A 21,551-nucleotide genomic window follows, 5' to 3' on the forward strand; every position below is an offset into this window, starting at 1 on the left:
AACATGTCACAATATACCTCTATTAAACTTAGTATTAAAGCCTTGACAATGAGGTTACGTTTTCGTACATTAATAGCCGCGGGCGATTTTACGTACCCAAAACGATAGATTACCTAGAAAACAATCCCTAAAACATATTTACTCACACAGATTTCGAAGTGACACCACTAATTTGTTGTCGCAGTAGCATCTTGAGGTATGTGAAGCACTGCACGAACAAATCATATCCTCTAAATCTGGCGTGGTGACGTTCACAGCCAACGTAGCTGTATCACTATATATAGACACGTTCGTGTAAGGTCCGCATTCAAGTGTGATGTTTGATACAAGAGGATATCCACCCAGTACCTCGCACTGTATAGTGTAAATCGTATTTTCAGCTGCATTCATTGTTCTTACATTTCTATTAGTGTCTTTCTGCATGGTAATTTTTGGTTTATTCGGTGCTTCTGAAAATATTTTTTTTACAAACATTACAGTTAATTTTGTCATTCTAAAGTTGTTGTTTTTTTTTAATATTATGTCAAGTAACTATTATTTTAATACCATATTATAAACTTAGTTAGCTAATCGTATAATAAAAAACTAGTAAGTCTAATTGTATTGCAATTCTACTGATGTATAAAAATGGGGTTGATCGGCATTGTTGCATCTTTGTTAATAAAAAGTTGTGTTTTCAATACATAACCATACTTTTGTTTAATAACATAAAACACTCTAAATATATATTTTTCTCTTCGTAAAAACGGATAAATATTTTTTTAATATATTTTTTTACGAAATAAAGTCTTTTTCAACGTAATAAAACAGCTGAATTGAATTAACAAGATGTCAGCAAGCCTTAGACAAGAAGAGTATATGTGTATGTAATTTTAATACAAGTTTTATAATAATAACAATAATTTTAAAATATTATTCGATACGCACCTATAACATTTTTGGTAAGTGTCTTTGACACATTCACATTTCCAAACTTGGCGTTTTTAGCGAGGCACGAAAAAATATGAACACCACCCCTTACCAGTATTATATAAGTTACACTGTAAATCTTCATGCTTCTGTTTAAAACTTCATCATTATGCATAATCTCAATAGAAATAGATGGATCAGCTTCCGATGCAGTGCATTCATAAGTAACGGGTACACCTTTTTTCTTGGTTTGTGTGTCTTCACATAAGTGTATGTCTTCGTCGTTTGGATCAAGTGAGAAATTTACGCTCACAGGACCATCTGCGAAATATTTAAGAGAATTGAAGTACCATGTAAATGGCATCTACTGTATCAATATTATATTAGGCAATCGTATTTGTAAATTAAACTAATATGTATAGTTTACATTTAAAAGTCAACTTAACGGAAAAGTAAACCGTATATATAAGTATATATTTGCGATTTTATCTTTAAAACTAGAAAGCCTATTTAAAAAGCTTAAACACACATAGCAACAACACCATAACATCGGACTGATATGTTTAGCACCAAACCTTGCTTCCACCAATGTTTTTATTTACTGCTAATAACATTGAAAATAGTTCTATACTTAGCCGGTCTTCGTGGGACTTTATTCCTTTGTCATAGATTCAGGCAGGTTTTTATTTATAATCAAGGAAAATTAACGATTAGTTAAAGCAAAATAAAAAATGTAAGGTAAAGAAGGGCACTAAGAGCCACACTTTTTAGCACCTGTACATTTTTAAAGATTTTTACTAATCCAAGTATTTTATAATATTGAAATTAATGCAATTTTATTCTAACACATCTTACTCAATATAAAAATAATAATAAAGGCTATTAAATTTACTTTAAATTGGTTTAATTTAGAATTTAAAGACATACCCCCAAAATCAGCATTTGGGGCAAATGTAGCGGACCACGGGGCACAAGTATTATCTCCTAGTTTAGTCTAACACCACAATAAAAATAATTAATTTCTAAATTCAAACTAGTTAATGCTGTGTACATACACATTAAATGATACCAGTTATCACTAGGCCCCATTGGACCCCTCCACAATTGATAAAATTGCAAGTCTACATAGGGCCTACAGTCTAGTAGTTCACAGTAGACACATTGGTATACCTAGTGTGTAGCTAGTATACTAGTGTGTAGATGTCAAAGGTTAAGATTGTTGGATGTAAAAAAGGGGTGGTACTAACTAATCTGCCTTGATGCTTTCCCCTGATAAGCCATGTGTTCTATACATTACATAACATGACATGGAGGTGAGAAATGTTGAGGGGAGAGCAGTGGAACTGCTTTCCCTTTTGTTCTCCTTGCTGGACCCTGAGGGCCATAAATTACATAAGAGATGCTATCTCTGGTTGGCTGAGATCTATGGACTAAGTCCATGTTACCTACAAAGAGATAAAGTTTATGCTGGGTTAGATACAGGTGGGGTCTGGCTATCATGGAGGTGAGAAATTGTGAGGGGAGAGCAGTGGTACTAATGTGTCTGATCACTTCCCTGCTGGAACATGAGGGTCATAAATTACATAACATACCACCCCAGATTGGTTGAGACCTAAGAATAGTTATCCCTGTTACTTACAAAGGGATTAGAAATTTTATGGTTGGTTAGAAACAGGAGATGGCTGAATCGGTTGTATTGCCCCTTAGGGGTAATAAGTATGTGTACCATTTTAAAAATTACCTGGCTAACATAAGATGGCTGAATTTTTACTTTTTATCAGGTTAGAATTGTATTTCTATCATTTAGACACAAGTCTGTTTAACAATTAATACACTTTGTTATAACTATTCCTATACCAGTGTCTTCATTGGTCTAATAAATGATAAACTTGCACAGAGGGCAACAAAAGCCACATAACAGTATCTGTTATAACTTTTCTGAACATGCAAGCTAGTGGACAAAATGTATTCATGTGGATTTAGTTATCAGCTAATAAATAAAACCATTATGGTAATGATCAGTCAAGTTTTACTCTGATAATGATAAAAACTTTAAAGCAAGGTAAGACCGGACATTTTGTTTTGGCATCAACAATCACAGCGGGAAAAATTCACAAAAATTAAACTATTCTAGCCATAGCTATAAAAATAGTGTTAAAATGTACAACAACCAATGCTCTAATACAGGAACAAAGAATGGGCTTGAAAAACTCATTTGGTTTATTACAAAGTGAAGTTTCCCAAGTTACGTCTACTTGGAAAAAAAGTTCACAAAATTGTTTTATGGAGATGAGAAATTTTGGGGAAAGAGCAGTAGAATTAAATCCTGTCTCATCCTCTCCTTATTGGACCAAGTGGGTCATAAATTACATAAAATGAATCCTCTGCTTCTCTGTTATCAAAGAACAGCAGTGGTTGTTACCTCAGAAGGAGATCAGTAGTTTTATTGGGGGTTATGTGGGGGTGGGGTGCTGATCGGGTCTTAATACCACACGGCTCTTAGTGCCCTGCTTTACCCTATATCTATATTTTCTACCGGTGTATACGTTACTTTTAAAAGAAAAACCTAGCTGCATGAAAATATTATTCCAGCTACCTATGCGACTTCACGATAAAGTAAAAAAAGAATGTTTGAAATCTGAAACATCAGTATACTCAAATATTTTAATGCCTTTTCTGAAACTTTATCCAGAGCTAGTTTATCAAGTAAGCGCTTATCTAATCTTTACTTAGATACTTATGTGCTAATATAAATTAAAAAAACATGTTTAAAAAATAAAAATACAAAACCACGATACAAAACCACGAAAAACGAACATTTATTATTGAATAAAGAGCGTGAAAAAGTATAATAGAACGGTTAAATCAGTTTAGATATATTTTAGAAGCACCTACCTTATATCTATTGTGTATATTATTACATAAACACAACTATAAAGGAAAGTAAATTAAATTATTTTGTTGGCCCTAAACTAAAAGTACTGTATTAATCTATTTTCAAATAGTACTCACAAGCCACATTGGGTGTGTACGTGTGATTCACTGACCATCCAAACGAAAAACGACTTCTGCAAATAAAACCTGTAACAAACATGTAACAGTTAAAAGTAGATGAATGTATGTTTCGAGTGTGTATCTTAAAAAGGCGATATGAATAAAAATATAGGATGGGTGTGCGCATGCGCAAAGGAAAGGAAGCAGAGAGAGGTAGAGAGAGCGCGAGGGGATGACGAAACTGAAGTCGTGGTTCTAGTAGTGTAGCTGCTATATTATCTGATATCAATAAAAGACTGTAAAATCACCAATAATGTGGTTTGTATTTGCCTTTAGTTTGTGCCATGAACCCAGTCATACAAAAGGGCTGTGACAAACATGTGTTGGTCACCACTTATGTTACGTTATTTAATTCATGTTAAATAAAAATACTTAGGCCAAACGTGAGATTTTCTGAGATGATGTTAGTGTATTGGTGAAATTACAATTATCACCATCTTTGTTACGACCTCCCCCCACCCCTTTACAGGCATATTTCTCTAAATCATCACCCATTTTTCTTGGTAACCTGTCAGCTGCCTTGGAGGCCAGTCGCAGCGTACATGACTAATGTGTGTACACATTCAGCACTGCCTAACCTGATTACATGGACACGTGATACGCAAAGATCAGTGGGAGGGGGTATGGTTGAGGTGAAAGTGTGAGAAATCCCGAAACTCGTACTCTTAGAACTAAGATCTACGCTTCACTCACCCTGGGTGGGGACTGCTTTACGTGTTGTCGGGACCGATCGGGATCCGCGGTCACAGACAATCATTTTTGTGTTTTTTCCCTCATCACATTTTTGTAACTCTTTATATTTAATGATCAAAGTTATCCTATATGTTACAAGTAAAAAATTTCCATAGGTAACCTCACGCTATTATAATTATTATTATTAACGTGTTACTGCAAAAATGTCATACCCGTGACTAATTTCAAACGGTAGCTGAAGGAATGTGTATTTTTCTTTAGTCTTTTTCCGGTAGAGTAGTGGCACAAAATAATATATTATATAACTTATTATTAACACTTGCCGGTGGAATACATTCATTCAACCTCCTTTTTACTAAATTCACCAATAGAAAATTGTTTGATCTAAAAATTATCGATAAGAAACGGCTCTTACCCCCTTACCGGTTGAATTTTAATTATGGTTTCAATGATTAATATCAGTTTATCAGTTCAGAGGTATATTTGTATCCTTCTACTACTGAAAGTTAGTATGATCTAGAATTCATAATACATTTTTTAAAGCCATACGATAATGAAAGTATTTGTAAAACAATTTACTTGAATTTCTTGTCGCTGTAAATGAAAGTCTGGAACCGCCAGCTGCTATTGTGTTATTTGGGTAGCACCAGACGATATCAGGCGCTACGTCACTGGTGTCCGTTCTGTGACATGTACAGTGTCCAGTTTGACCTTCAAGGATATATGTCTCGGTACACTCAGCACCCAAAGTAACAGTATGATATTCTGAAAATAAAATATTTTTTTTAAAGATGAAAAAAAAATATTTTACTATGTCTAACTTGAACCATTATGAACATATTTATTAAAAAATTACCTAAATGCAGGATATTCGCGATATTCCTTCCAAAATTAATGTCAGTGTTTTCATCCCCTGTGATGTCCAGATACATTGTTGTGCTCACGTGTGTGTCGCCTACCCGTAACTGATCCTTCGCGATGTTAAATGAACAGGTGACATTTTTAAGAAAGCCGGCCTCGGTTGAATTTATTTCTTTGCAAGAGCCATTGATTCTTGCCTAAATTAAAATAACGTTTAAATGCTTAGTTATATACATTTTCAATACAAGCCTACATAAATATTAGTTATAGCTTCACTATTTTATGGAAATTCCCCTTCTATCTATATATATATAATTCACTTCTGGGAGACGCTAGAAAACAAGCTGTAAACGCGCTCATTACCACCCCCACCCCTACATGATCTGCTGAGCTGTGGTTCACTCTAAATGTTTACAAACAGAGTCGGGTTTAGTGACGACTATTAGGGGCAGATAATTTAGTTTGAAAAGTTTTTAAACTTGGGGGGGGGGGGGTAACTAAGTGGAGTTTACTTTAACGGAGGTGGGGGGGGGGAAGGAGGGGGGTTATCGTCCTTAACGAGCTACTTATAGTGTTTTAAAGAAATATTTTCAGTGGCAGCGTTGGTAGTGTCGAATTCACAAATTATGAATAACTGAAAAGTAGAAAAAACAACAACTAAATAGCGGCGTATGATATGCCGCGGGTCGGCTCGTTATATTATAGAGTAGCTGATCCTTAGTTAGTTATAATAAATACTTTTTAAAATATTAACTTGTATTGTCAATATATTTTTAAGTTACTTTTTAATTTATATTTTGCATTGACTCTACTATTTTTACAAAGTAAACAGCATTTGACATTCTTCTTTTATTCACATAACTATTTATAATGTATAAAAATAATTACTTTTTTTAAATGATTATACTTCTGTGTAGTAAAGTTCTGTGATATCCTAAATACCTTCCAAAACACAATTACGCTTAAGGATTTGTATTGTGTATGAACAGAAGCAGTCATGGATTAAAAAAAACGCATTCACCGAAACATACACACAAATGCATTAGTAAAAAAAAATGGGAAAAAGAATAATACTGTATTGTTAAATATGCAAAACGAATTAGCATTAGGAAAAATGTCTGGTGCTGAACAATTCATCCTAATACCCTCCTTCACCGCTTGAAAACGACAATCGACGTGCTCTATTTCAGCTGAAAAATGAATAAAATTAATGTGATTTATAAATATTAGTTTCCTTACACTAGTTAATTACTTTACTTTTGTGTTAATTAGGATAACAAAATGTTGATTACATTATTACAATCATATCAAATAGAGTCTAATTATAGACATTAATTATCTCTTGATTTCTCTTTAGCTCTTTCTAAATCTGAAATTGCTACATACATAATATGCAAAGTATCCAATTTTTTATCCAATTCTACAGAAATAAAAAAATATTTATTACTTACTATAAATGATTAACCTGTACACCTGTTTAAAATACTGTGCACTAGTCAAGTTAGTTCCGTTAGATACAGAAATTGTTTCGTCCCATGATGTTCTTTGTATGTTTGCTATTGTTAGTTGAACTGTTATGTAGTAATTTCTGGCATAATGCATGCTTGTTAATTCACACGATGAACCTCTATGACGGCATTCATTGCAAGTATTTTCAACACAACTCCCAAGGATAACCTGGTTCCTGAAAAAATAAACATGCTCGGCTGCAGCACCGGTAAGATTGACTGTAAAATTTCGTCTGAAATCAGTTGAAGACTTTACTATGATGTAATCAGGGACTGCAATCAAAATAAATTAGCATGAATTTTATTAGCCTAAATCAAGTTAGTGAATTAATTAGCACGTAGTATTAGGAGAATAAGAGCAAATGCTGGGACTACATAAAAATGTAGTTTAGCAGCATTATGCGTAGTGTATGAAAGATCTGATAATAGATTCTGAGAAATATGGGATTTAAAAAATTGGAATTACTTGTTTAAGAGAAGCTTAGAAGAGCATAGCGAAGAAATAAAAGTACAAAAAACAACAAAAAATTAAGCTTATGTTTATTTATATTGAATTCCCGTAATTACAGCCTATATGCTTTGTAAAGTCGAAGACAAGTATAGGGCCCAATGGAGCAGGAGATTATCACTATGTGAATAAACCCTTGGTCATCTACCACTTACTTGTAAGGGGTCATCCATAAATGACGTCACGCTTTTTTGGCGATTTGTACCTCCCCCTCCCCTCCGTCACACATCGTCACAAAAAGCAAGACCCCCCTCCTAAAATGACGTCACACCTTGGCCTTCAACCCCCCTCAAAATTGCAGTTGAATTTTTTTTAAAACATCGATATTTTTCAAAAATCTAGTCTGAACTCTGTCCATATAGATTATTTTAATCAATTCCTATTACAATTGGTGAAAACAGTTTTCTAAAACGCGAAATAACGGCTAAAACTCGTTATCTAACATTGCTTTTATATAATGCAAAAGTGTGACGTCACACCATCTGAACCCCCTACCCCTCATCACAAACCGTCCCAAAATTACGGACCCCCCCTCCCCCTATGAGTGTAACGTCATTTATGGGCGACCTCTAAACAAGATTGTTATTTTATTAAATGTTAGGTTTTTGGTTAATTTTACGAATACTTTAGAGTGAAGAAATTGTTAACCCATATTTTGCTAGTGTCCACTTAGAGGACGTGTTAGATTTTCGTAATATTTAAAGACAACTAGTGTGACATAGCGTGTGTTTGTGACAGGTGACGAGTGACAGAACGTGTGATATTGTGTGGCAGTTGGTTGAAAGTTAGAATAAGAGAAGACGTGATGTAAACGAGTGTACTGGGATGTTTCATTGTGATTGTTGCATCGTATTATTTATCTTCCTCTATAAAACATGTAATATTATTATCATTACTAGTATTATCAAGTATATTGTTTTGTCTTCTACGTATTGGTACTGCCTTATATTAAAATTAAGTGTATTCCCTAGACATAAAGCAGAGCCCGAAAAGTATGGCTTACCAAATGGAACGAGATTGGTATTTTTAGATTGGATAAGCAAGTTTTTCATTGGTCTCACAATACAAACTCATTATGGTTAGTCAATTTAACGTGAATGCCCTTTTTATATGAAAAAAAATACTGCTGTTCCTTTTTGTACATTCTTTTGGCCTATTAGCTGAGAATATCGAACAAAACATCACGTAAGAAATTCGTACATTATTATATTATACGAGCTGACCCGCGGCGTAACGCCACTATTTAGTTTAATTCTTATTATTTCAGTAATTCATAATTTGTGAATTCGACACTACCAATGCTGCGACTGAAAATATTTTGCTTTAAAACACTATCCGTAGCTAATGAAGGACGATTATCCTCACCCTCACTTTCCACTCCGCTCCCCCCCCCCTTCCCGCCCCCCACTCCATCTCCATGAAAGCACCGGTCTGGGACGACAGTTTACAGGCGACAATGAAAAGATCAAGCATAACTTATGATTACCTCCCCTTAGTTTCAAATTGTTTAAAAACTGATTTATCTACCCCTAATAGCCGTCACTTCTATTGTAAACATTCGGGGTGAACCACAGCTCACTGGACACGTGATATGCCTAGAAAGCGGGGTGGGCACGGCTAAGCTGCGTGGTGTCTTGAATGGTCTATTATATATATCGGTTTTTGGTAACACTCGACCTTGTTATGTCAACTCGAAAATTACATAGACTATAATTACCCTTACTTAACTATTTTCATTAATTAAAAAATTTCATCTGGGTAAAAGCAAAAAATTAAAAATATTACTAAGCCCGTCTGTTTTGTATTTGAACGCTCAATCGCGTCACAGCACTTCTTAAGAAAAAGTGGTGCTATTTAGCATTGTTTCACTAGGTTACTGATTAGTTATGATAGTTAAAATTGGTATCTAATTAAAGATAACTAAATGTAGTGTTTTAATTAAGTTACACATCCCACTAAAATAAATCGAACTTCACTTACCTGTCGCACCAGAAAATATTACAGTAAACACAGCGCAAAAAATATTGATAAAGCACATCATCTTTTACGGTTATCAAAGATTAGTTATACTTTCTTATTACAATTATAATCTCCAATAACAGTTTTGTGTCCATATACATTTTTAAAAACATATTTTTTACTTTAAATTTTAATTCACAAAATTAAGGCTTACAACATTAAGAACTTTCTATATTTAGTTTTAAGCCACTAAACCTCGACCTATTAAGGAGGATGTGAATGTTTACCAACTAGTTACTATTTTATAGGGTGTACATTGCGAAAATGGACGCGCTCAGTATCATAAACAAAAAGCTTGACTTACAGACGACTTGGGCATGAATTTCAGTCACATCAGTGGTTAAAATAATCTCAGACACAGCAGTGGTTAAAATAATCTCAGACACAGCAGTGGTTAAAATAATCTCAGACACAGCAGTGGTTAAAATAATCTCAGACACAGCAGTGGTTAAAATAATCTCAGACACAGCAGTGGTTAAAATAATTTCAGACACAGCAGTGGTTAAAACAATCTCAGACACAACAGTAGTTAAAATAATCTGAGACACAGCAGTGGTTAAAATAATCTCAGACACAGCATTGGTTAAAATAATCTCAGACACAGCAGTGGTTAAAATAATCTCAGACACAGCAGTAGTTAAAATAATCTCAGACACAGCAGTGGTTAAAATAATCTCAGACACAGCAGTAGTTAAAATAATCTCAGACACAGCAGTGGTTAAAATAATCTCAGACACAGCAGTGGTTAAAATAATCTCAGTCACAGCAGTGGTTAAAATAATCTCAGACACAGCAGTGGTTAAAATAATCTCAGACACAGCAGTGGTTAAAATAATCTCAGACACAGCAGTGGTTAAAATAATCTCAGACACAGCAGTGGTTAAAATAATCTCAGACACAGCAGTGGTCAAAATAATCTCAGTCACAGCAGTGGTTAAAATTATCTCAGACACAGCAGTGGTTAAAATAATCTCAGTCACAGCAGTGGTTAAAATAATCTCAGACACAGCAGTGGTTAAAATAATCTCAGACACAGCAGTGGTTAAAATAATCTCAGACACATCAGTGGTTAAAATAATCTCAGACACAGCAGTGGTTAAAATAATCTCAGACACAGCAGTGGTTAAAATAATCTCAGACACAGCAGTGGTTAAAATAATCTCAGACACAGCAGGGGTTAAAATAATCTCAGACACATCAGTGGTTAAAATAATCTCAGACACAGCAGTGGTTAAAATAATCTCAGACACAGCAGTGGTTAAAATAATCTCAGACACAGCAGGGGTTAAAATAATCTCAGACACAGCAGTGGTTAAAATAATCTCAGACACAGCAGTGGTTAAAATAATCTCAGACACAGCAGTGGTTAAAATAATCTCAGACACAGCAGTGGATAAAATAATCTCAGACACAGCAGTGGTTAAAATAATCTCAGACACAGCAGTGGTTAAAATAATCTCAGACACAGCAGTGGTTAAAATAATCTCAGACACATCAGTGGTTAAAATAATCTCAGACACAGCAGTGGTTAAAATAATCTCAGACACAGCAGTGGTTAAAATAATCTCAGACACAGCAGTGGTTAAAATAATCTCAGACACAGCAGGGGTTAAAATAATCTCAGACACATCAGTGGTTAAAATAATCTCAGACACAGCAGTGGTTAAAATAATCTCAGACACAGCAGTGGTTAAAATAATCTCAGACACAGCAGTGGTTAAAATAATCTCAGACACAGCAGTGGTTAAAATAATCTCAGACACAGCAGTGGTTAAAATAATCTCAGACACATCTGTGGTTAAAATAATCTCAGACACAGCAGTGGTTAAAATAATCTCAGACACAGCAGTGGTTAAAATAATCTCAGACACAGCAGTGGTTAAAATAATCTCAGACACATCTGTGGTTAAAATAATCTCAGACACAGCAGTGGTTAAAATAATCTCAGACACAGCAGTGGTTAAAATAATCTCAGACACAGCAGTGGTTAAAATAATCTCAGACACAGCAGTGGTTAAAATAATCTCAGACACAGCAGTGGTTAAAATAATCTCAGACACAGCAGTGGTTAAAATAATCAAAATTTAGTTGAAAATATGCTCTTAATAAGCAAAAACACCTAAACCCAAACAATCCGAAACAGGCAATAATAGTTCAATAATGATTAAAAAAACGTTGTAGAAAAGTTTCGTTAATTACATTTTTTTATTGCTTCGGCCATTGGTATATAATAGTAATTGCTTTGGTCACTATAATATGTAATCGATAGCATGCGAGACCAAAAGTAACTTCCTTTAAAAACAGAAGACCTAAATCTTAAATTTCACGACATTGTTTGCTTTATTTTGTTGCGACACTTTTACCTTAAAATAAATAAAAAATAATCAGCTTCTAAAAATAGAATGCCGCGGATTTATCTGTCAACCCAACCTTGACACATTTTATGTGTCACGTGGCGTTGCTATGACTCCAGTTATTAATCTTAATGCACTATTAAATCCTTTATCTATTAAGCTTTGTTATTTTATTTTAATTGACGAAATAAAAAATTCTATAATCATACACGAAATAATGCAAAAATAAGTTTATACACCTTTCCCTCGCATATATTTATACCTGGTTACCACAGATGCGTAATTCTCAGTCAGTGTTTGGAGTAAAATAGGGAGGGAGAGGTCTGAAAGAGGGTGTGACACTAACCAAGTTAGCAGACTGCCATGACAGAAATTTATTTTTAAAACTTTTCTGTACGTGGTGAACATGAGTTGCCTAATTTATTTTAAGTGTATTAGAAAAAAAAATGTAAAATTATTTCAGTTCAAAGTTTGTTGAATAAAATGATTTGATTTGTAGAGTAAATCTTAATTTCCAAGAGTTCATGTTTGCCTATTTAATTGTCTGCCGCTTTGTGTGTCCTTTTGTCTAAAAACCTCGCGTCCCCCTGACTGTCTATCTGTTTGTCAAACCGTTTGTCCGTACGACCGTCCAACCGTCTGTCTGTCTGTCTGTCTGTCTGTCTGTCTTTTCGTCCGCCTATGTGAGTATATTTTGTCATTCTAATAATTTCAAATGTGTAGGGATTCTCAAAAATAAAAAGTGGAAGTATTCATTTACTTTTTATTGACTTTACCTTTAATGGTACAAATATTTAAAAATATGAAAATACCTTCTCTTAAACAGGGAAGTTTTTCCTATGAGCTACATTTAAAATATCAACTTACATGTTGTATACATAAACAGATGGATTTGTCACAACAGTTCAAGTTACTTAAAAACAAAAGTGTTGTTAGCGACGTTTTGAAATTATATTGTAAGCAGCGTTTATTATTTTAGCATTGTTGACCTATGGCTAATCTACTTTGAGTTTTATGTTGTATTTTTGTTTCACATTATCAGTCTTGAATGTTTATTTATGCCGGCAAAATTTTGTAGGTAGAAAAATAAAGCGGGAATGAACTCCCCTACACTTTCTCGAATATTCCAATATAACACTGCGGGGATGGCTACTCATAAAAATAGATATGAATTCTAATAAGTTTTTACTTATTTTATTTTTATTTATTTTTCTTTATTTAAAAAATGCTAAGGCTTTTTACTTTCTCGTATATACGAAGTATAGAGAAAGTCTTGTAATCGTGCACAAAAAAAAATCGAGATTTTTACAAATCTCGACGTTTTACATCTCACTGATACAGAAAAACATAATTTTGCAATCTTGTCCGTATGTCTGTGTGTCTGTGTGTGTGTCTGTGTGTGTGTGTGTGTGTGTGTGTGTGTAAACACGATTACTTGAGTAGGCCTACCGTTACAGCTAGGTTGATGAAATTTCATATATAAGTATTTTATCAAAATCGTAGATCCGTATCAACTTTTGAGCGATTTCCGATAACCGGAAGTGGTACTTTTTCTCCTTTGAATTTTTCAAAAGCCTATAACTTGAGTACTATTTCAGATAGATAAATGAAATTTCACACGTAAGTCAAAAGATCTAATTCTCTACCTTCTGTTAAATTTTGAGTAATTTCCGTTGACGGGAAGTACTAATTTACGCTATTTCCGATTTCTCAAAAACGCATCTAAATTTATAAAGTACTAATAATATTGCGCACCATTATGAACATCTTTTTTCGGCGTTCGCTTGGTGTGCAATACTTTTTTCTATGAGATTCTATTTTATTTTAAAAAGTTTATGTATTTAAAATAGATTAAGAATCATAACTATATCCCGAGTTCCCATCCCCTGTTGTTTTATATAAAAATAGATATGAATTCTAATAAGTTTTTACTTATTTTATTTTTTTTAATTTTTCGGTACTTTAAAAATGCTAAGGCTTTTTTATTTATGCACTTATAGCAATAAAATTTAAACTGCTTCTGTCTCATTATATATTAAACTTGTGTCACGACAACTTTTTTTTGAAATAGCAACTAGTAAAAAATCTAAGTTTAAATTTATTAAGAATGCCTACTTGGTAAATTAAATCATAGTAAAAAAATTTTTTTTCGAGCAAACGGCTTTTGGGCATTTAGCTTTCAAGCATTCGTCCCATTTTGGACAACTGTCCATGTGGAGAGAACCTCCGTGTAGTCAGCGTGCTGTACCATACAATTGCTAACCTAAAAATGTGGAATTCCAAATCGACTTGCAATCTGTACGACGTCGTTAGCCCGCCAGCTCTGATGGGTACCTAAATCACGTTATAGAGAGTTTGCTGGGCATAGTGCTGACCACATTATCCCTTCAAATGCCAAGGTCACAGAAACAGGTGAACTATACTTCACTTACAACATGGACCGTAAAGTTCGAAATAGATTGTACATAGATTGTAACTTTACATCAACGACAATATTAGGTTGATATAGTCTTACAAAAATATAATTTTTAGTTCCCGTTAATTTTATATTAGAGTCTAGTCAAGGGAGTTAAGCTTAAAATTTTGTTAGTGTTTATGCAATCGAAAATACCTCCCCTTTAAAATGTAGGCCTTCATGAAAATAATATGTATTTTATTAATATTAATAGTTAATAAAAAAAGAGTTAATAAAAATTAATGATCATTTGGAGTATATTGCAAATGGTAATTTTGTTTTTAAATAAAAAGTTTTGCTGGACACAAGCCCTAGCTAAACTGCTGATTTGTGTTTGTCTGAAAGTCTGTTAATTAACAGAATAATGACGAGAAGTGAAAACCCTACTATTACAGTTTTCATTAGAAAACATTAGACAGGACAACTCGATTAAAGGACTGTACATTCCAAACACGGTAGGCAAGAAAATACTTGCATACGCAGACGACACTACTTTCTTAGTACAAACAGAAAAAGCAATACAGACTGTAATAGAAAAATTCAACAACTTTGGGAAAGGGAGCGGAGGAAAAATAAACGCAGAAAAATCAAAAGTAATGGGTATAGGTAAATGGAAAGGTAAAGATAACTATCACATAGACATAACAATAACTGACAAACTCAAAATTTATGGAATAACCTATACTAGCGATCCCACAATAAACGACCAAGAAACTTGGACCACACTGAAAAATAAAATAAATCACAATCTGGAAAAATACCAATACTGCAATACAACCATTTTTGCCAGAGCTGCATTAGTAAACAGATATATCATTCCAAAAATAATTTTCGTAGCGACGAACTCTACAATACCCAACTCATTTATTAAAAAAACAAACAAGCACATTAGAGAGTTCATTTTCAAAAATACGATTAGAAACATTAGCCACAAAACCTTAATACAAAATAAATTAAATGGAGGTATAGGGCTACACGACATTCAAACTAAAATAAACACCTTCCGATTAAAACACCTGGATAGAATAAGGATAGAACCACATTATCATCCATTAGCACAATACTACATTGGGTTAAACATAAAGAGCATTTTAAAATTAAACATCATAACACCACACTATGGGGGAAATGACATAGGCAGCTTTTATAAAGAAACGCTAGCAACATTCCAAGGAAACAAAAGCATTATTGGGGAAGACACAAAAAAAATATACGACATCCTAATCAAACAACAAGCGACACCCTTATACACGAGAATTAGTTGGGCCAGGGAACACAATATAATAGACATTAAAGATACATTTAGAAACCTTCATAATAAACGCATTACACCAAAAGAAAGGGAAATAGCATACAGACTGATTTTTAACACAACTCCAGTTTCACGAAATACAAAGTCAAATCAAAATGTTAAAATAACATGTCAAACGTGTAAACAAAATATACAAGAAACTGAGAAACACATTTATTTAGATTGTATATTAGTACAGAAAACAAAGCAAACACTTGCGAAAATATTAAACACCACCAACCAAACAGCCACAACAAATAAAGCAATCACACTTAATTTAATTAACACGACTAGACAAAGAACAGAAGACGAAAACAGACTAGTAGCAATGGCTATTTATAGATCGACTATATGGCAAATTAGGAATAAAGTCAGATATTTTTTCACAAAATACACGGACATCGAGTTAAAAGAAATATTTCAAGCAAAGCTAAGACATAGACTGGGAACTCTCACTTAACTGAGAAAAAAAAAATATACAGGAAAGAAATAAATAAAGTATTAATTTTAATTTAGACAGTCTCAAGCCAAACATCACTCGATCAGCCCCCAAGTAAATTAACATTAGAACAGTCTTCTGTTTCCCGGGTTTTAAAATGCACAATCTGAATGGTAGAAAGAGATACCCACCTCAACCCCCCCAACACACACACACACACTCCCCCCCCCTCACTCAACCGGACTGGCGGACATTTCAACGCAGCGTGCCCTCATTGCCAAGGGTCAATTTTATGTCATGGAAAGTTTCGGAATGATAGATCAGTACGTGATTACAGAGACACTTCTCCCACAGTCGTTTCTATTTCTGTCCTTGGGTGGCTACAGTGTGAACTTTTGACTCCGCAGCACACTAAACTAAGCAGTGAAGAGAAACCTAGTTTACACACCTTATTTTAATCTAGTTCTTATGCCATTTTATTTTTCCCCTTTGATTATTATATATGCAATTGATGTTCATTGTTCATGTCTTTGATGCTATGTAAAATCTATCAAATATATTATTATTACTGATTTAAATGTTTAAAACAATTGAATTAATAAAAATAAAAATAAATAAAAAATCTACCCCCTCCTCTCTCCCCCTCTATCCACTTTACCACCAGACATGATAACCCCACAATCCCTTTAACTGTTCCAACGACCCCACCACCCACCGCAACATCAATATCCAGAACTTATTTAAAGTTCTAAATCTTGTCTCTTTCCCCTCATCTTTCACACTACAACCTTTTGAAAACTCAATGCGACCACTACTACACCATTTCAACTAGTCAACTTAAGTTGTTTCCCTACATAGAAAATGCTTCACTGTCCCATTGACCCTCTCTGAAAAATTTCATTTCCCCTCCCCACCCAGACTTCTGACACTTTCATTTGACCTTCACCCCTTTTACTGTCATCCTTTGCAATTTTTTTTTATAATCAAATACATGACATCATGTAAATATTCATTATGTACATTTGCAAAACCTTTCGTTTTCATTTGGTGTTCAAAATTATGTTAAAAAATTTGATGTTGATGTACTTGTTTTAATAACAAATAAAAGTATTTAAAAAAAAAAAAAAAAATTATCATCGGCTTGACTGTCGTCAAGGAGTTCAAAATGTCAGACCAGCCTAAACATGGACCTCCCCATGGGATGGAAAAACATGATTTAGGTGGACATGATGATCTTGGTGGTTTAAGTCATGCTCAGCAAGCTGACCTTAATCAATTTAAGGTGAAAACAAGAATTGGCAATGAAAAATATTTAAGAGATCACCCTGAAGTAGAGTGTTTGATTGCTGGATTTTTAAGTGATGTCCTCACAAAGCGACCAGAAAGCATTAGAGAATTTGCTGCAGAATATTTTACCAACCCAGGACTTGCTGACAAAGTGGAGAGCCAACTAGCTGGTCGTCAAGAAACACTGAAACAAAACCGTGTCATTCAAAGCTTGACCTAAAATGTATTTTAGTCATTTTTATACAGATTTTTCTTGAATAGAAAGTACATGTAACAAGAAATAATTATTATATTTTAGAATAAGGTTTTTTTAATCAGCCAGAATGTCACATTTTCAGTGGTACCTAAAAAATAAAATAAATTTAAAAAATAACTAATGTTTCAATGTTACAAGCAAGTAAAGTCTTATTGTTTACGTTTCTTTACAGAAGTTAAATAAAGTTGATACAATTTCACTTACAGTTACACTGAAAGCATAAAATATGAATGATTATAAAAAAAAAACATTTAGCCTACTAAAAAGTAAATTGTTATTGTTAATGTGTTGTAGGTAGGTGTCTGTTAAGATTTTTATTTCTGTGATAACAACTGATTTTTATATCTGCATAATATTTTTCTCCTATTACTATTACAATAGGCCAGGTATATTTAATGTGTTACACTGGAGAGTGAGACAGACTCCACAGAATCTCATGTTATTGACTTGAAAAATTTGCCTCTGTGCATTGAATGTCATTTATATCTATTGTATACTTTAATTTGCTAGGTGATGGTGTTTAAGTGACTGCTTCTCTCTCTTCTTCCCCAAATGAGCCATAAAAAATTAATTTAATTTTGTTTTAAGTACTGGTATAAAAATACTTTTACTTTGAATAGTCTTATAATTCCTTACAATAAGGACATCCTAATTTATTCTTCACATTAGCATAGTAACTTTTAGCTCATTCATTCATAATTTTTATTATCATATTTATTTGTTATTGAATGTTGTCTTTATTTAAGATTATGCATTGATAATGACAAAAATATTTTTTGTGTTAAACATTAAACACTTAAAATCTAAAAAAAAAATAAAAAAAAAAAAAAAAAAAAAAAAAAAAAAATCATCGGCTTGTGAGGACTGATACAGATTTACAATAGTAATATTTCTTTCTTACTTGTAGCCTACTTTCATTCATTTAAGATGGTTTACTTATACATAGATCTAATACAAAACGTCTAAATATAAAAAAAATAAAACAAAATAAAAAAAAGGAATCAGTGACTTTGGATTAATTCTATCTCTACTTATTTAAACTTGTGTGTATTTCCATTTGGAACTTTGTGTTTATTTCTTCACATTTTATACATTGTAAGTACTTTTTTTTTCTTTTTTATTTCTTGTGTGTGTTGCCTGGCCCCGGTTGAGCCTCACGCACAACTATGTCGGAAAAATACATCAAACGGCTATTCCTGCCTAAGTTTGGCATGGCAGGACATGCGCCAAAAACTCTAGAGATTTTCATAGAAGAGGGTTTTTCTTTAGCTACTCTCACAGCTGACGAACTAAAAAGAGAGCTATGCATGTTATGAAGCCTATCACCAGCTGAATTTGAAGGCCTGTATAACTATGGGACACTGCGTAAATGGTATGTCACCATCACATCAAAGGAACTATATGAGAAAATGCACCTAAAAGAATTTCACAGAGATTTGACACCTGGGGTAACATCCAAATACAGAGTGCAGAGAATATCAATAACCCACGCCGAAAAATCTGGGCAAAGGGGCATGCTGAAATGGCTGCCTTCCAAGACAAGCGACGATGATATAATGGCGATTCTGAAATCTATAAGCAGTCAGGACTCAACACCAACATTTAAGAGAATAGACCAATCATAAGTGGTCCAATTCACCATCTCTCTGGAGAAAGAAGATGTGGAGAGTGTGCCACACTATATTATACTTACAAATAAGGCCAACAAGGAGAGCAGAGTCCTTATAATCCTCAATGGGAGGAGGGTGCAATGTTGCCACTGCAACACAGACAGGCACCTGTCTAAAATGTGTGAGCATTTGAGGACTCGCGCTCTTGACGGCGTCCAGCTAGTAGATGGACAGTACAGGGCAATTAAGCCTTGGGATGCAAATGATAAAGAAGAAGTTAGGGAGCATCTAAGTAACAATAAAAATTTCTTAAAGCATTGGGACAGTTATGATGTTGACGGAGAAAGACAAAATGAAATGCTTAGAGAAGCAAGGCATAGAGAGGTAGAAGATGCCTTTGGAGTAGATGGTCAAACTGAAGCACATCATACTACTGCAGCATCACGGCAAGTTAACGAAAGCGTAACAGAAACCACCATAGAGGCCGAAGCCATGGAGACAATAGCGACCAGAAATTCAATAGTAACAGGGTCTCAAAAGATGGGAATCAAGAAAATTTGGAGGCTGTCGACGAAACAATAAATGATATTATCAAGATAACACTAGTTCAGAAAACATAACGAAACCGCTAAAGGAAATTAAAAGCTCACAATGTATATCAGCAACAAAGGTATCAGGTCAACTGTCATATAGTCAAGCAATCAGCTCAAGTAAAAATCAATTACCTACAGGAAAGCCACCTCAAAGGGTCGTGACCAGGGCCCAACGGGATAGCAAACCAACGGCTGGAAAGTTTGGCGTTAAAAGACCACCACCATCCAGCCCTCCAGAAACAGATGTTCGAAAGAAAACCTTAAATAATTCATGCTAACTCTGGCAACATTGAACATCAGGGGGGCTAGGGACAAAACACATTATATAAACAACATAATAAATAAACACAACATTGACATCCTACTTTTACAGGAAACTAACATTGGAACTACAGAAGAAGAAAATAAACTAGATGCATAATTAATATCGACAGTCTCAAGCTAAACATCACTCGATCAGCACTCAAGTAAATTAACATTAGGACAGTCTTCTGTTTCCCAGGTTTTTGAAAGTGCACAACCTGAATGGTAGAAAGAGATACACACCTCACCCCATCCCCCCCCCACACACACACACTTCCCCCCACTCAACCGGACTGGCGGATTTTTCAAGGAAGCGTGCCCTCATTGCCAAGGGTCAATTTTATGTCATGGAAAGTTTTGGAATGATAGATCAGTATGTGTATTACAGAGACACTTCTCCCACGGTCGTTTCTATTTCTGTCCATGGGTGACTACAATGTGAACTTTTGACTCCGCAGCTAAGGACAGAGCACAGTAAACTAAGCAGTCAAGAGAAACCTAGTTTGCACACCTTATTTTAGTCTAGTTCTTATGCCATTTTATTTTCTCCCTTTGATTATTATATATGCAATTGATGTTCATGTCTTTGATGCTGTGTAAAATCTATCATATAAATTATTATTACTGATTTAAATGTTTAAAACAATTGAATTAATAAAAAAAAGGTGATTACAAAAATAATCTTTTAGGACGTGGGAAAAATTAAAAACTAATTAATCTTTCATAAGATATTGTTACACTTGGCTTTGTATGTATTATGGCTCGTTGTGTACCAAGAACGAGCAGAACACAATCAACGAAGAGAATATATTCCATTTACATGTAATTTTCACCATTAGAAATGACAAGAACTGACACTGTGTTTCCATCACATAACAATCCTACTCGTCCCCATCGTTCACAAATAAAAGTGCCTTTCTTCTTCTTCATCTTCGTTCTTAATTTTTAATGTTGGGAGGGATCGAACCTTATCTGCCAGAGGGTTTGAACTCGAGACTTTTTTCGAATGTATGAACCATGAGCTTTGCCGACTCGACCATGCTTCCATCACAATTAAGGATTACGTGTCAACTGGTTATGCGCCATTGAGGCCATTGACTCCGATTTCAGCCTGCTTTTCTTTTTGGATTTGCTTCCATAGCCTTTGTCCAACCAAGAACAAACTACAAGGCAGCAGTTGTTTGAGTGGCTGTCCCCAGCTAACGAGCTTCATCTGCCCGCGGGTTCGAACTCGAGACTTTTCGGTTTAGCAACCATGAGCTTTACCGACTCGATCACGCTGACCCTTAAATGAAATAGCCAAAAGTTACAATTTACAAAATGTTCCAGTTTTTAAATAGCCACAAACATTTTTATTTCAATATGATGGCATTTAGTTAGGATCAGGTAAATAAATGCTATTTTTTATTTG

At 34.2% G+C, this 21,551-nt stretch overlaps 1 protein-coding gene across 1 annotated transcript; it reads left to right on the forward strand.

The window, feature by feature from the left end:
- Positions 1 to 17,249: 17,249 nt before the first annotated feature.
- LOC131928568 (RIIa domain-containing protein 1-like) lies at positions 17,250 to 18,436 on the forward strand. The gene has a single exon (XM_059284639.1). The coding sequence runs from the start codon at positions 17,257 to 17,259 to the stop codon at positions 17,596 to 17,598; it is 342 nt and encodes a 113-aa protein (XP_059140622.1). The 5' UTR covers positions 17,250 to 17,256; the 3' UTR covers positions 17,599 to 18,436.
- Positions 18,437 to 21,551: the final 3,115 nt, after the last annotated feature.

Source organism: Physella acuta, unplaced genomic scaffold (assembly GCF_028476545.2).
Source record: "Physella acuta isolate Inbredline_101_S28 unplaced genomic scaffold, ASM2847654v3 ptg001520l, whole genome shotgun sequence".
Taxonomy (NCBI): Eukaryota; Metazoa; Mollusca; class Gastropoda; family Physidae; genus Physella; species Physella acuta.